At 37.0% G+C, this 15,918-nt stretch overlaps 1 protein-coding gene across 1 annotated transcript in view; it reads left to right on the top strand.

Annotated features, from left to right (window-relative positions):
• Window positions 1–15,918, top strand: part of PPHLN1 (periphilin 1) — a 65,631-nt gene that overhangs the window by 10,691 nt on the left and 39,022 nt on the right. The window contains exon 4 of the mRNA XM_009880849.1: window positions 12,984–13,240. Within this exon, the coding sequence (XP_009879151.1) occupies window positions 12,984–13,240 (257 nt within the window). The remainder of the gene's footprint in view (window positions 1–12,983; window positions 13,241–15,918) is intronic.

Below are 15,918 nucleotides of genomic sequence, written 5' to 3'. Positions count from 1 at the left end.
ACAGTTTCCTTATAATAGGTCATTGTGGTAGATTCGTTATACCTGTCTACAACTCCAAGCAAGAACTTGTCTGTTGAAATCTTTAGTTCAGAAGACCCATTGTATTTAGGCTGCTAGCTAAATTAGTTTACCTTGGCTTATGGTATTTTGGGAGGGTGGAAGGGGAGAGTTAGAACTTTTTGGAACAAGATAATAGGTAATAGATAACTTAAAAGTAGATTTTTGTTTACACTAAATATTTAATGACTTCATATTACGCTTTATGTCTTATGCAGCAGCCTTACTGGTATATCAAACTCATTTTATCAAGCTCATAGTTGCTGTATTTTCTTTGAGGGCTGTTTTCTGCATCTTTAGCTCTTTTGTGTTTGGGACAACCGATTTGTTTGCACACTGAGATTTATGATTTATAGTTTGATTTTTCTTACTTGGCCAAAATGATATACGTCTAATTGTGTTACTAATGCTTTGCGTTCCTTTGGACCACGGGTTTTTATTTTGAATGAATTTTAAGAACTTGAGTCTTCTCATGCAGGTATCACTTAGTGTTTTAAAACTGCCCTGTACTGAAGGCTATGTATAATTAAGAACAGTTCAGAACTGTCCACTATTGCAAGTCCATGCAATTGAAAGTAAAAAAGTTTCAATTCAGACAAGTCTGTTTTTGTTGCTGTGATAAACCTTTCCTCCATTTAGCTTAGAACGTAGAGACTTAAAACTGTGTATGTGAACACTGGCTGTTTTCTTACTAAAATTACTACGTCAAACTCAGTTTCTGCTGTCATTTATGTTGGTGGGACCTGCTTTGTTTGTATCTAGAAGTATACTAGAAACTTAATTCAAAATAAGACTGCTGTGCCTCTGCTTCTGAAATGTTTGTCACTTGCGAGAATGGGCAGAAAAGGAGAGACTGGTGGACGGGGTTTCAATTGTACAGAATTTTTTGCCCCTGCCTTACAATGTAAAAATAAGGGGACGAGGTAAAATTCCTCTTATATTCAACTGGATCTTTTTTGCATGTTTCAGGTAATGGGGGAGTTATTCTGTAAGGTGAATGTTGCTTTCACTGGCAATGAGTTGTAGTTGTTGAGTGATTGCTTTTACTTTTAAAATATTTTTATTTACATAACTATTGACCATGATCTTTATTGAAGGCCTATTTTCTTTTATTTCTTTGCAGAATTTCTCATTCCAATTCTAAAAAACGTGTGCTTTCAAAAATTGCTTTCTGATAATTTTGTCCCTTTTAGGGGATATTGCAGAACTCTGATTTAATTACTTATGCAATTTCCATCTCAGGTTGAGAGGAAGGAGTTTAATTTTAAAGTCATAATATATGCTACATTGATAGTTTAATTTCTGTTTCTCTTAATCATTTCTCCTCATGAGTTTCTGAGGTCAGTGTCAGTATTCCTACCATTCAAGTTGGACCCTGGAACCTCCCACAGCAGTCTGAACTATGATTTATTTTTCCTCCTAGTTGATGGGAGACTCCTTTGACTGTTGTTGGTAATAGAGGAGTCTGGCTGTTCTATTTAATTTCAGAATGATGTCATGAAAACTTTGTTTTTCTAATCAAAACATTTTAAAGTTTCTCCTATGTGGGAATTGTCAAATTAACAGAACTTCCCACTACCTGATTTTTATTTTTTTTTCCTGGTTGAGCTTGTAAATATACAGCCACATGCAGTAGAACTTACTTTTTTCTATGAAACTTAGAAGGGTTCTAAATTTTGGTTTAAACACCTATGGAAAGCATAAGAGAAAACCGGTTAAGATTGTTTTGGAAAAGCATAATTTCAAATAGGTAATGTCAGTCTGATTCTCTGTGTATGGTATTTCTTGTACTTTGGTCCTTTGAAATGGAATGAATGAATTCATAATATAGTTTCTATGTTGTGACTCTAAAGGATCAACAAAGTATTCTTTGGACTAAAGACAGGTTGTTATAATCTTCTCAAAGAACGTTTTGATATTCTTAAAAACCCAGCCTGAATTACTGTTGAATGAAGAACACCTCGGTAGTAAACTGACTTGTAAGTATTTATTTGACAATTTCAGTAAACACACCAAATTGGGTAGCAAAAAACCTAGTTCTCATCATGGCTGTTCTCAACTGCTGTTGTGTTTATTCAGCTTGCCTTTGATCCAAATCTATGTTATGTTTTATGGATCTATGGCTTTTCGTGTGTACAATTGTTTCCCCCTGCAGTTTTTGTGAGGTTGTAATTTGTCATATTAAATTGGTGTCATCATCATATTTTTTAACAATGGTTATTGCCTGACAACTGTTTGCTACAGCTATTAGTATTTTATGATATACATGTAAGGAAAAATTCAGTAGTGGGTGCAAAACCAGTTGAATTTTGTAATAACATTGATTTGTTGCTTAAAACTAAGTCCCATTTTGGGAAAATTATTATTTTCTTCTTATCAGTGGTGTTTGCGTAATGCTAATAAACTCTAAGGACATCCTCTGTTTACAATGTATGCCTAAAGATAAGATTATGTACCTGTACACTGTAAGATCTTGGCTAACACCTCACTTTAAGGAAAACTTCAAAAAGCAAGCTTGTCTGCTCCAGCTTTATAGCTAGCATTATAATCAGGTGGTAGATGGTATCAAACTAGCAAGTTAATGCTTTATTGGGAAATAATGAGGCAAACTCCCGTGCCTAACGCTTGATTATTCTGGAAAGGTTTCCTAACAAATATGTTGAAAACCAGCTAGATATTGAGAGACAGTGGGGAGGGGAAGAGAAGGGAGTCTCCCTTCGAGTCCAGACAACTACTGTTAAGATGGCATCTACCTAAATCATCTCAACGACCAGCCAATTAATTTGCTTAACAACTGTAGTCATGGCTTTCTCAGGATGGGGAATATTGTCACACAGGACTTGTGCATAATTTCCCTTAGGAAGATAAATGCTTCATCTCTTCAGTTCCAAGGACTTGTTTGTTATGTTTTGAACGTACTAAACATTCCAGGGGATTTGATTCACAGTGAGAAAGGGTGGGGATACTAGGATGAGCTTTGCTTAGATGTTGTTTCTTTACATGCATGCAGCTTGCTTTCCCCCCTGCCCCTTAATTGACAAAATGTGCTGTAGAGGAAAAAGTTTGGTGTTATTGACAGTATAGGCATCCTTTTGTTCAGCATTTTGCTGCAAAGAGAAGATTTTTTGATAAGCCATTTCCACCTGTTGCTGCATTTGAGTGTGTTATGATCTACATTTGAGGAAAAGTTGATCAATAAAGCAATTCCATGATCTCATGCCATTGGTATTATTTTTCAAAGGTGATGCTATTTTTGCATGCTAATAAATTATTCTTAATGTTAGGCTTGACGCGTATTCATTATATATGTTTGCATAACCATACAAGGTTCTTTCCCTTGTATATGAAGCTGTGTAGTGTTAGTTTGTGAGTTGATAACAAATGTTTTTGTCTAAGTGGAACTAAATATTGATGCCATGACACACAACAGTGTTGTGACAGCCAGCTGTGGGAATGTGTGTGTCTTCTGAAATCTGACTTTTAGCAGTTGCATTGTGTTAAATGAAGTTCTACCTTACCTAGTCTAGTATGCCTAATTATTTTTGGAAATTATGTTTGAGAGTGTGTTTATACAATTTGGAAATAGAATGGAAAAGGTATTTCAGTGTGACTTACAGAATCATAGAATAGTTTGGGTTGGAAGGGACCTTTAAAGGTCATCTAGTCCAACCTCCCTGCAATGAGCAGGGACATCTTCAACTAGATCAGGTTGCTCAGAGCCCCGTCCAACCTGACCTTGAGTGTTTCCAGGGATGGAGCACCTACCACCTCTCTGGGAAACCTGTTCTAGTGTTTCACCACCCTCACTGTAAAAAAATTTCCTCCTTATGTCTATTTCAAGTCTACCCTCTTTTAGGTTAAAGCCATTACCCCTTGTCCTATTGCAACAGGCCCCAGTAAAAAGTCTGTCCCCATCTTTCTTATAAGCCCCCTTTAAGTATTGAAAGGCTGCAATAAGGTCTCCCCTGGAGCCTTCTCTTCTCCAGGCTGAACAATCCCAATGCTGTCAGCTTGTCTTTGTAGGAGAGGTGTTCCATCCCTTAGATTATTTTGTGACCCTCCTCTGTTCTGACCTTTTCCATGTCTTTCCTGTGCTGCGGGCGCCAGAGCTGGACGCAGTATTCCAGATGGGGTCTCGCCAGAGTAGAGAGTCAAACCAGTTCACGTTTGATGAGGTAGTAAACTCAGTATGTGTTCTACAATTTTTATCTTGCTTGATGCATTTTTTGGAAGAATTTTGTACAAGGATTATCTAAGTAAGGCAAAGGATTATGTTAACAGAGGAGATTGAAGTGACAAGCAATGAATTATCTTCTTCACAGAATCTCTCTTCAGCTACCGTTAATTTTACCCTTTACTAAAACTCGTCTCTGTTAAACAGTGTTCTGTTTAAAAATTTATCTATGAATCTACATTTATTACTCACCGCCAGAATATTGTGTTTTCAGTGTTGCTTAGATATGTATGTCTATTATTTTTAGGAAAAAAAGATGCATTACTTTACTGAGTCTTACTGACGCTAACGTTAACCGCTCTAAAATTCTGGCAAGGGACCTATTTTATTGATCATAAATAAATAGAAGTCATGAATGCAATAAGGAGACTGATCTTTCTACAGTAAAAATCTATTTCCACAGCAGTTTAAACCTGACTAAGCTGGTGCCGTTCCAGTCCTTACCTGAAGCTGTACCAGGGAGAGGTGTTTGTACTGTTCAATGAGCTGGTCCTGCATACTAACCCACCACAATCAATTAAATAATTATCTACCAGTTTGGTTAGAAAATACCAATGCCAGGTTAGGCATGGAGTGGGAATATGGATTCAAGGAAGGTTGAGAAGATCAGGATTTTAGCAGCACCAGCTTGAATCAGTGCGACTTGTCGTGGAACCATGCTGTGAAGTTAACTCTTACTAAATCACTGAAATAACTGAAGGTGTACAGTAGTTGCAAAAGGATTTTTAAAATGAATTTACCCAAGTAGCATGGCTTGTCTTTCTGTTAAATACGTTCAAGTATGTGCTAGTTGTAATATATAGGAAATGGCCTAAAAAAAAAGGCAAGAGATAGTAATGTATGTTGTAGTGATTGTAAACTGTAATCAAAGTGAAAGGAAAAAGCAAACTGGGAAAAAAATAAAATAAAGCTACATGACTGAATAACTTATAAGAGGAAATGTCTGTCTTAGCTTGGGGCTTTCTGATTTTGAACAAACTACGTGCTTGACAGGAAGGAATGAGATCAAGTGAAGAAAAAAACCCATTATGTACAATAGTATTTTTTTTCTTCATAGACATATAATGTCTTGAGAAATACAAAAGCAGAGGTAGTTTCCTAACTTTTATTTAAATTTGCTATGCAGAAGTCCATACCACTATTACAAAACTTGAAAGCATAACCAAATGAAGCCTATTTGACCTAATTGCTTCAAATTTCACTTTAATTTAAGAATAAAAACATCGCGATTTGTGGAGAAAAATGGAGTGTTTTTCTGATTTATAGATCTCATTAAGGGATTTGGAAAGAGAAGAAAACTAAATATAATAAGGGTATTGTGTATCAGTATTACTGACATAAGGTATTACTGCTTACAAACCTGTTCCACAACTTGGTCTTTCCTTTTGCAGCTTTTTACTGATAGTGTTAGAAAGTCAACCACAAGAGTTGATCAAATCAGTGTATGCTACTACAGTACACTACTTGTTGCTTTCTGTTAAGTGTCAATGAACTAAGGGGCATTCTGCAGCGTACTGATGAAAAGCCTTAAGAGCTCTTTTAGCAGGTATTTCACAGTTCCTGGGTTCTTGTATTTAAGAAGATAGCCTTTGGGAAAAAGAGTACTAGCTTGCTGAACATAAAATTCACTTATGCCCCTAAAAATATAGTGCAAAAATATTTCCTTCTTTCTGTCAGGTACTTAGTGTGTATATTAGACAGATGCTTGCCTACATTGAATTGCTTGGCAAGCACCGATTGTGAAGTAAAAACCAAAACAAACCAAAAGAACCCAAAGAAAATCCCCAAACAAACAAAAAAACCCCAAACCCCCAAAACAACAACACCCCCCAAAACTAACAAAACAACCCCACCAAACCCACAAAAAACCCCACCAAACTCAAACTCCCCCAAAACTTTCTTTTGTTTAGAAATTTGGCAATATAAAGTTGTGTGGCTCCAAACAGCATGTATTTTTCTCTGCAGTCTCGTGCCATTTTTCACGCTGATTTAGAAGATCTTTAAAAAAAAATTCTTTAAAAATTTTCTTTGAACTGTTTACTTGTGTTTCATAGTATGTTACTATCCACAGATGCTTGTTCTTTGGGTCCACCCCATCATCCCCATGCTCTTTGGTACCACAGGGAAACTTTTTAAGGTTCTTTCCCATGTGCTGGTCTCAGTGCCTGCAGCAGGACAACAGTAAATGTGCAAGCACCTACGTAGCAAGGTCTTTCTCATTAGAACCTTTTCTAGAAGGAGTGATTATAACCAGTTTCTCTGGTCTGTTATAGTATCAGGAGAAAAAATAAGAGTATGTGAAGATACCGTATCTTGCTTCCCGTCTTCTAATTTTGAGCTTGTATATTGAGATGCAAGATTTGAATAGTTTCCATTTTGAATGAAATCTGTTTAGAAATTGATTCAGTTGCTACTACATTGAGAAGTTTATTCCTTGAGGTAGTTATCTGAACTGCTTGACTGTTCTGGGGTGATATGCTGTTCAGAAAGTCAAGAGTATGGAATCTGGGCAACAGTAGTGTCTGTCAGTAAATATTTCTATTTGTGAAAGTCTGTGCTGTTGAATTGTTGTAGTTGTTAATAGGAATTGTAACTTGGTCCATCACTTTAAGCAAATGTGCACTCTGGGACTTTAGACCTATGATTTCTTTTCTATTTTAGAGAAATTGTGGGACCTTACTAAGCCCCCATTTTCAAAAAGAAGCCAAGATCACATGCATTTGAATGCAATTATTTTGTCTAATTTGCTCTTGATTTGTCTAATTAATATATTTCGTCTTTATTCTGCATACAGTTGTATAAAGCTGTTTGCTCTTAATTCCTTGGAACTTAAATCTGTGTTTCCAACTCTCTATTTATTTCTTGTTCCTCCGTCTGTATGCTTGAGCATAGTCTCTCTCTGTCAGATAATAGAAGGAGAGTTTGAGTTAAAATATACTTTTATAGTGTGGGCTTATCTTCCAGAAAGTTTAATAAAGTACGTTATCAAAGACGGTAGAAAAGAGGGTGCTCTTTACTAGGGATAAAAGTGAGTGTAATCTGATTTCCAGTTTCAGTTTAAGTGCATAGCTTTACTATTCAATTAAAGGACAAAGGGGCATTTCTCTCTAATTTTGCTATGATATTCAAGTTGTCTTAGTTTTCATTCCCTGATCTGTCATGACATCCCATGATGGGGGGAAGATGAGTTTAGTAGCTTTCCTATTGAGTGAGGTGGACAAGTGGCACCAGTGTGGACTTTTGTTGTTTGCATATGATGACTTTGGTGGTAGCATATGCAACAGAAAAATCGTGAAGTGTTTATATATTTTTAATTTCTTATTGTACATTTGGTATGACTAGTTATCCTTCTCTACATGAGACTTACCACTGTTTTGCAATGTCTATTTCCTTTTGCCTTCGTGCAAAAAGCTGTTAATAAGATTACATTGACTACTAGACCTAATTATCTTAATTTCCTTTAAAGCAAATGCAAATATCACTTACAAGTACTGTAGTTACTTGCTTAGTCATAAAACATTGAAAACCAGTTGTCATAAGAAATCTGTCTTAATTTCAGATGTTCAAATGAAAGCCGATGGAACCAGATGCAATTACTTATATCTACAATAGTGTAATTCATTGTATTGTTTTAGCTTATGATAAATCAGCATGAAGATCTTTGGACAATTAGAAGAGATTATAGTACGTCTCTAAAGCAGAACAAAAGTAAATTGTTGGTTTGTTGCACAAACATGTGCTGCGTACTTTGGAAAGAAAGGGAATGAGTTCTGGGAGAGAGGATGGTGGCTGGAATCTTCCACCACCTACATTTGCTTTGAAGATGTTAAAAGTAGAGGTGTTCTTGATTCTTCGTGTTTGCTTTTTGGATGTTTAACAGAGCACATCTTCTGCGAAACTTAGAGGTCAGGGGTGTAGTATATTTTATTAACTGTTTCCACATCATCTGAATCACTATGGTAGCTCTACCAGCCCCTGCAGCATCCTGACAAGGAAGGCCAAGAGGATTTTTTTATTTTTGTTTCACTCTTCCTCCCCCTTCCCCTTGCTTCTGTACTATGAGACACAGAAAGTGTATTGAGTTAAAAAGCATGGTTCAAATCTTGGCTGTTTCATCTTTTTACATTGAAGTCTAGTGTCTTGGGAGATGTATGTATAACTTCCTCAATTTATTTTTAGAATAGTGTGTGTTACAGAATCACAGAATGGTCAGGGTTGGAAGGGACCTCTGGAGATCATCCAGTCCAACCCCCCTGCCAGAGCAGGGTCACCTACAACAGGTTGCACAGGACAGCGTCCAGGCGGGTTTTGAATGTCTCCAGAGTGGGAGACTCCACAACCTCTCTGGGCAGCCTGTTCCAGTGCTCCACTACCCTCAAAGTAAAGAAGTTCCTTCTCATGTTAAGATGGAACTTCCTATGTTCAAGTTTATGCCCATTACCCCTCGTCCTATCACTGGGCACCACTGAAAAAAGACTGCTCCCATCCCCCTGGCATCCTCCCTTTAAGTATTTGTAAGTATTAATAAGATCCCCCCTCAATCTTCTTTTCTCTAGACTAAAGAGACCCAAGTCCCTCAGCCTTTCTTCATATGAGAGATGTTCCAATCCCCTAATCATCTTCGTTGCCCTTTGCTGGACCCTCTCCAGCAGTTCCCTATCCTTCTTGAACTGGGGAGCCCAGTTACTTTTAGGCAAGGTTAGTAATCAAGCCTACCAGTCTCTTCAGTGCCGTGTCAGATGTGAGATGTGTCCTCTATGGCTGGACCACATTGCAGGTTGATGTTTTAATTGAAAAGATAGATGTCTGTATTGGGATGTAGACGTCCAAGAGAATAGTAAGCATGAATTATTGTGCAGTTGCCCAGTACCGTGAATTCAATGAGAGCGAACTAAGATTGCTCTTACAAACAAAACTTTCCCATGTAGCATGTGATGTGATTTCATGTACCCAATACACCTCCATTCCAAGCATTTCACATCTAGCTAGTGATTGAATTTTGCCTCTCTGTACTCTTAAATTATAAAACTGACACATCAGTTTGTGTTAGTGTTTGTTTCACATAGCTTAAGCTGTACCACTCCCTTTTGTAAACTAGAAGGCTTCCAGTAGTCCTCAGTTTCCCACAGCATTGCTGCTGAATGGTTTCCTGGGCTTAAAATGGCAGGGAGGGATGAGACCAGAAGTACTCAGTGTGGTAGTGGTAGCTTGGGAAAGGTGGTGTCTGATCCTTTGGCAAGGGAAAATCTCCCCTGTGTTGTATTCTCTTGGTCTCCTGCTATGCAGAAAGCCGTACCTTTGCCTATTCAGTATTTGTGGGTTTTTTTCCAGGAAACTGGAACTGATGGTTAACTGAAATAACTATCAGGCTTGTGCTCTTCCCTCAGTCGCCCTTGGTGGATGGTATATCAGGGTATGGCTGTTTACTTATAAAATTTCAGGAGCTCACCCAAGTTTATCAGCTTTAGTGAGAATTTAATGGTTAAGTTTCGTGGAGGTTAAAAATACAAATACTTCCTGTTGCAATCCTGCTGAGAGAACTAATTTGTGCTTTCACAACTAAGTGAGAGATGTGACTACAAAGCATAAAGATAAGAGGGATTCTATATAAAAGGGATTAATCCTGTATTTGTTATTAAGAGCAGTCATTCTATTTTAAAGTTACAGCCAGCACAAAATTTTGCATCTCTATTAAATATTGTCCCTGCTCAATAAACCTTTTGAGTATGTGTTGGAATCTGAAGCACGTGCTTAACTGCTTTGCTGAATTGAGGCCTTCATTACCAAATTGCAGGTGTATGTTAGCTTAAGTATTTGGTGGGGGGGGGGAAGTAAAACAATGCTTATTTTGTTCTGTTCAGTGTAGTTTGTTACACTGATGGAAAACATCAGAAATGCTGTGCTGTTGCTATGCTGTCCAAACCAGATTTAATATAGTTAATGATGTGAGAGTTCAGTATGAGATAGGGTCTAGTTAAGAATTAACATGGAGTGATGAAATGAGAATTTAAAAAATGAAAATGAGATTCTACTTTTTTGTGTGCAATATTGTTGTAGAATGAGGCTTTTAAATGTTTTCCTGTTTAAAAGTGTGTTTCAATGATATTTTGTAAGTTCTTCTGTGGATATTAGAGCATTTATTATACGTGTGCAGTAGCTGGGGCTCTGTAAACATTTCCATAATAAACTCCTCTGTATACTAGGTTTTAATAACTTGCTCATAAAAACATGCTTTGGGCATACAAGTGGTGTACTGCTCTGCCAGAAAGCTCGTGCTTTAAAGATAAATAAGGTTATTTAAAGAGAGAGATTAGGAGGAAACTGAAGAAAAAGCGTGCTGTACTTAACTCATTCCTGATGAATATTTGATCAATATGTTCTTTAATAAATTAAAAAAAAAACCCACTTGACAAACTAGTTCATTGTTGAGCTAATCTTTCTGGTATTCTTGAAGTCTGAACTTCTGCTTTAAGTCTATTGCTACATGAAATGTTCATACCCGTAATGTAGATAACATGTTAGTTCCCCATGTTCAACTACACCTCATAGGTCTGAGAACTTGACTGGCTTCTTTAGATTACTTTTTGCTAGATTTAAGTGGACAGAGGGGTTTGAGTGTTTCTTTGTTAAACCTGTTTCCTCAGTCTCTGATAATTTCAGTTGTCTCCTGCTGGAAAGTCTCCTGTTAATCTGTACGTTTTCTAAAGAGTAGTGGGGGCATATTGCTTCTTAGGCCTTTGAAGAAAGCAGGAGGATTATCCTTCTGTGTATTCTGGGCTCATACTTACATTAAAGGATGAATCTATACAATGGCTACTGTATAGAGGCTATTAGATAGAGTACTATTTAACAATTCCTTAATTGTTTCTTTTGTTGGCTTGCTTGGGGAGAAGAAAATGTGTTTAGAAAGGAGATGAATATTGATTTTTAGCACACTTGTTATAAATAAGTCTGTGTAACATTGTTTTGTATCGGTTTTGTTATGCAGATGTGTAAAATAGCTTTTCTGTGAGATAAGATACCTGTAAAAGGCCTGTGGTCTGTTAACAGTGAAATAATTATCTCTAAAACCTGGCTTTGCTTCAGTGGTGTTTTACTGAAAACCAGGGTGGCTGAGAGCTCTTGATTCATACTTCAGTTTTGTATGAAAATTTTCAAAATAAAAATTTGTGTTATTTTCCTGACACTGTATTTCACCCGGAACTGCAGAAATAAGTTGAAGGGTTGTCTGTATTTTTCTGGCTGTGCCCCTACCCCAATGATTTTTCTGTTGCAGCGTAATATCAATGTTGCTTGTGCGATGTTAGCACTCTGAAGCAGAACCAGCCACGCAGATATGCTTTCCGTGCAAAAAGTAAATTAGCACTGTGTAAAGCTCATCGATGTAATAGGGTTTGTATTACTGTGGTGCTACCTGTGTCGTTTCAGTAGTCCAAAACACCTTTTGCACACTGAAGTCCTTTGTTACCCATCAAAAATGTGGGCCTGTAACATACTATAGGAATTGTACACTAGAGGGCTTTTTTCCTTTATCCGCTAACATAAAATTAGCTATAGCCACATTGTGCTAAATGAGACCACCAGATCTTTGCTCATCTGAGACACTCCCTTATTTAAAATATTGGACTTTGATGAAAAATAGGAGAGGAAAACAGTGAAATAAGGTATAATCTGGCTTACTATAAATGCTATGAAGGCTCTATTTGTGTTTAGCAATGCTGTGGAGGAGCTGAGGAGTACTTGCCTCTCTTAGTGTCGTGCCTCTGTGTGTCTTCCGACCAAGGCAAATGTCACAAGTCTAGATTCAGGAGGTGTTCACGTGCATGGTTGTTAGCTTAGGAAAAGTTCAATTTGATACTGGGTTTATGACCTGTACGTATATATGTATATTAATATAATTTGCACATAGTCAGGATGTTTGTGGTATGGTTCAGAGTAACAATATATACATTTAGTAGAAAGTTTTGGTGTTTACTAGATTATGGTTTCAAATCAATTGTGTTTCATGTAATACTGAGTGTGTCTGTGGCATTTTACAGTAAATTTCAAAATTAATGTTGTGTATTGTGAAAGACATAAACTTTTTAGTAGGTATAAATCTTCATATTTTCCTTCAGTATTTGACCTTGATAAATAAGCATGAGGATAGGTACTCTGCAGTTTTCTCTTTTTCCTTGCTGGATGTAGACCGAAATCCCTCAGTGACGTTTCCCATAGCGAGGTGTGTGAAATCAAATAAGGAACATAGTCCCCTGAAAGTAGGGCTAAGAGAAAAAGAGAGTTGAAAAACAGCCAAATAGTCTGAGCAATATTTGTATATGCATTTTTAGCTACTGTGAATTAAGGCTTAATTTCCTGGTGGGGTGCGGAGTGAATCTGAAGACATAAAATGTGAGAGTCCCAGTTTCTTGAATGTCTCTTATATTTTAGCTGTATTATCGAGAAGTAAAAAGGAATTAGCTTCTAGCGATGTAGTTGAATGAAATCTGAAAAAAACACATACATATATATTTTTTTCTACTTTCCTACTTGTTTTTCATTCATTGCCTAGTACTCTAACAATGCTGAAGATTTGACAGCTAACCTATTTATATTTACCAGACATAAAATGTCGCCATCGTGTTATCTAGTGCTTTTCCACAAACATTGGAAGGATAACCAAGTAACTTGTGTTTTTCTGTTGTCTTCAAAGGGACGTCAGAGATGGCTTCAGAAGAAAAAGCTTCTATCCTTCTCATTATATGAGAGAGCGATCCCCTCATAAGAGGGACTCTCCTTTCTTCAGGGAATCGCCAGGGAGCCGAAGGGATTCTCCGCACAGCAGATCTGGCTCTAGTGTCAGCAGCAGGAGCTACTCTCCTGAAAGAAGCAAAGCCTATCCTTTCCACCAGTCCCAGCATAGCAGAAGTATGTCATCTTTACATAAAAGAAATATTTCTTCTCAGCAAGGTAATGGTGGATTAATGATGAGAACTGGTTAGTGAGGTGAAACTGCAACTCACTGTATAAGTCCTTTTACTGTACATGCTGTCTTTTACAATGAGAAAGCTAAATGTGTTGTCTGCTCTTTGGTTTTTCGTTGTACTCTCTGTTCCCTTATGTATTTCGTGTGGGAGATTGTGGGTGTTATTTCAGTAGCAGCTCTAGACCGACTGTAGGAGTTTCAGCTGCACAGCTTCTTCTAGTATCGTATGTTATTTTCCTTTTAGCATCAGCTGTTTCCATTACTTCTTTATGTGCTTCACTGGATTCCCTTACAAGAAACTTTGCTGTCATCTATAGCAGATGAAGACTTTTCTTCCTGCAACCAGGGGAAAAGAGGGATTAAGAAAATTTGATAAATTAAAGTACATACTGCTACTTTTCACATTTTCTGAAAATGTTCTTAAAACTGTATTATGAGGGTTTTCAAGCTGGTTGTTTTTTAGCAATTTCATCTCATTGTCAGATTCTCTCAAATCTTATTTTCCTTAAGGAAATGTGAAACATAGTTAAGTCTATACTGTGTACGTTCTTGCCTTTTAGAAGCTTGGCTGTTAATCTTTCCCAGAAATCTAATGATCATCTGCTTTGAAAATATTTAAGGGTCTCTATTTAAATAATTTGGAAAAAAAAAAAGCAAAATTGCTTTTTTTGTATACTACAGTTTTAGCCACTGTTGTTTGTACAGCTTATGTAAATTAATCTGATTTTATTACCCTTTCTGCAAATGCTTTCTAGTGAATATACAAACTTACTGTTCATTTTGGCAGCTTTTAAAAAATCAGTTTTTTTTTTTTTCACTGATAGGCATATTGTGTGTTTCCAGAGTGGCACGCTGGACCATTAGGTAGCAGTTCTTGCCAAAAAAGATCTTGTGGAGTTTAGTTAACATCATTTAAATATTGAGGAATCATTTCACTCCTTGTAGAACACAAATTATCTTTCTAGCTCATCACTGCAATGCTTCTAACATTTTGTAGCAATACTTAGTGACTATGAATTCCTGTAAGTGTAGGAGAGGAAGAGAAAATTACAATATTCAACTAAATTTGTAGAAACATTGTAGATGTACAGATCATAATTTCCAGGAACAGAAAAAAATTGTTGTGAGAAACTGTATAAAATTCTGGAGTGTTTCAGGGTTATCCTAAAATTTTGAGCCAACTTCTATCACATTTGTAATATATTGGCAGAATTACTCAAACAGCAGTGGAGGTAGTGAGGTAGAAGCAGACATCTTCACAAGCCAGAAAAGGTGCTGGTCAAGAGAGGTTACATTTAGGTCTGTGGCTTTTGCGTTTTTTTTTTCCAATTGCATGGTTAAACATTTCTCCTATCATCTTTAAATCAGTTTTAAGAGGCCGGATGACTTGTACACCGGATTTCTTTATAACTGCCTGTTCCCTGGAAAATAGTACTACTAAACTGTTCCTTTACTTGACTAAATTAAAATGGCCTGTTCACATAGTATAAATAGCTCAAATAATACTTTTAGAATCGTGTTTGAATGTGGTTTGTCTTGGGTAAGCTCATATACAACATATTTAAAAGGAACATAAAGTGAGACATATCTCATATGTCAGCAGTACATTTTAGTCTGTACTTAAATGGATTTACAACATGTGAAGTATATACCATTTCATGCGGTACTTACAATACAGCATCTTTTAAAAATATCATAATTCTGTTTAAAATTACGCTGTCTGAATCAGTTTGGCCTGATGACTTCCACTGAAAGAGGAACATCCCATGTTCTCCAGCCCTGATAGATACAGGTTGAACAAAGAAAACTGGGGGGACAGAAAGAAGCTTGGGAAAGGGAGGGAAAGGGCTCATGGAAAGGCACAAGCATTCAGCCATGGTGAGAGGGGATGGAGAGAAGCACGGTGGTATTCCTTCACTGGGCCAGTCAGTAAGGGGTCTGTAGAGTGGTATGCCGAGGAGATGCAAGAAGGTAAGGAGTGGCGCTTGGAAAACGTCATGTTCAGTTGTGTACGTAGGGCTTGTGAGTTCAAAATAGCCACACACATTCAGAAAAAATGGCCTCCTAATAATGTCTCCAAATTAAATGGTGTTTTCTCTCTCTACTTAACTTTGAATAATTTCGTGCCATTTATATCAGTTTATTTCATCTATTCAAGCGGATACATATAATCCACTCAACTGAGATAATCTTAAGAATCCAGTGTGATGAAGGAGGCATGTAGGAAGCAGAGTTAGGGTGGCCTGTAAATTTTTAAGAATGTATCTTATCCATGGGGCTGAAAACCAGGTATCACAGGAGCAAAACTTCTGTATTACTTGGTGGTGTCAAGGGGGAGATTCTGTGCTTTGGGGAGTGGGACAGATTAAAGGCATGATTATTTCTTTCTTTACATTTTTGGTTTTGTCATATACTTTGTATTTATAGGAACTTTAAACACTTTAAGTATTTTCTCCGTTTAGCATCATCTTCAAATCAAGAGCTAAAGTGCAATTTGGAATGTATGCTTTTGCCAGAGTAACTTCCCCAACTATGTTCAATAGCGTTTTCGAAAGACCCATCAGTAGCTGTGAACACTTTTGCATGTCCTTCAACATCACAGCAGTAATTCACTTGTCTCTAACAATGTGCAGAGATGAGCAAGTGTTCGATCTTTGCTTTG

Source organism: Charadrius vociferus, unplaced genomic scaffold (genome assembly GCF_000708025.1).
Source record: "Charadrius vociferus isolate BGI_N301 unplaced genomic scaffold, ASM70802v2 scaffold52, whole genome shotgun sequence".
Lineage (NCBI taxonomy): Eukaryota > Metazoa > Chordata > Aves > Charadriiformes > Charadriidae > Charadrius > Charadrius vociferus.
This window is presented reverse-complemented; position numbering and strand designations above follow the sequence as displayed.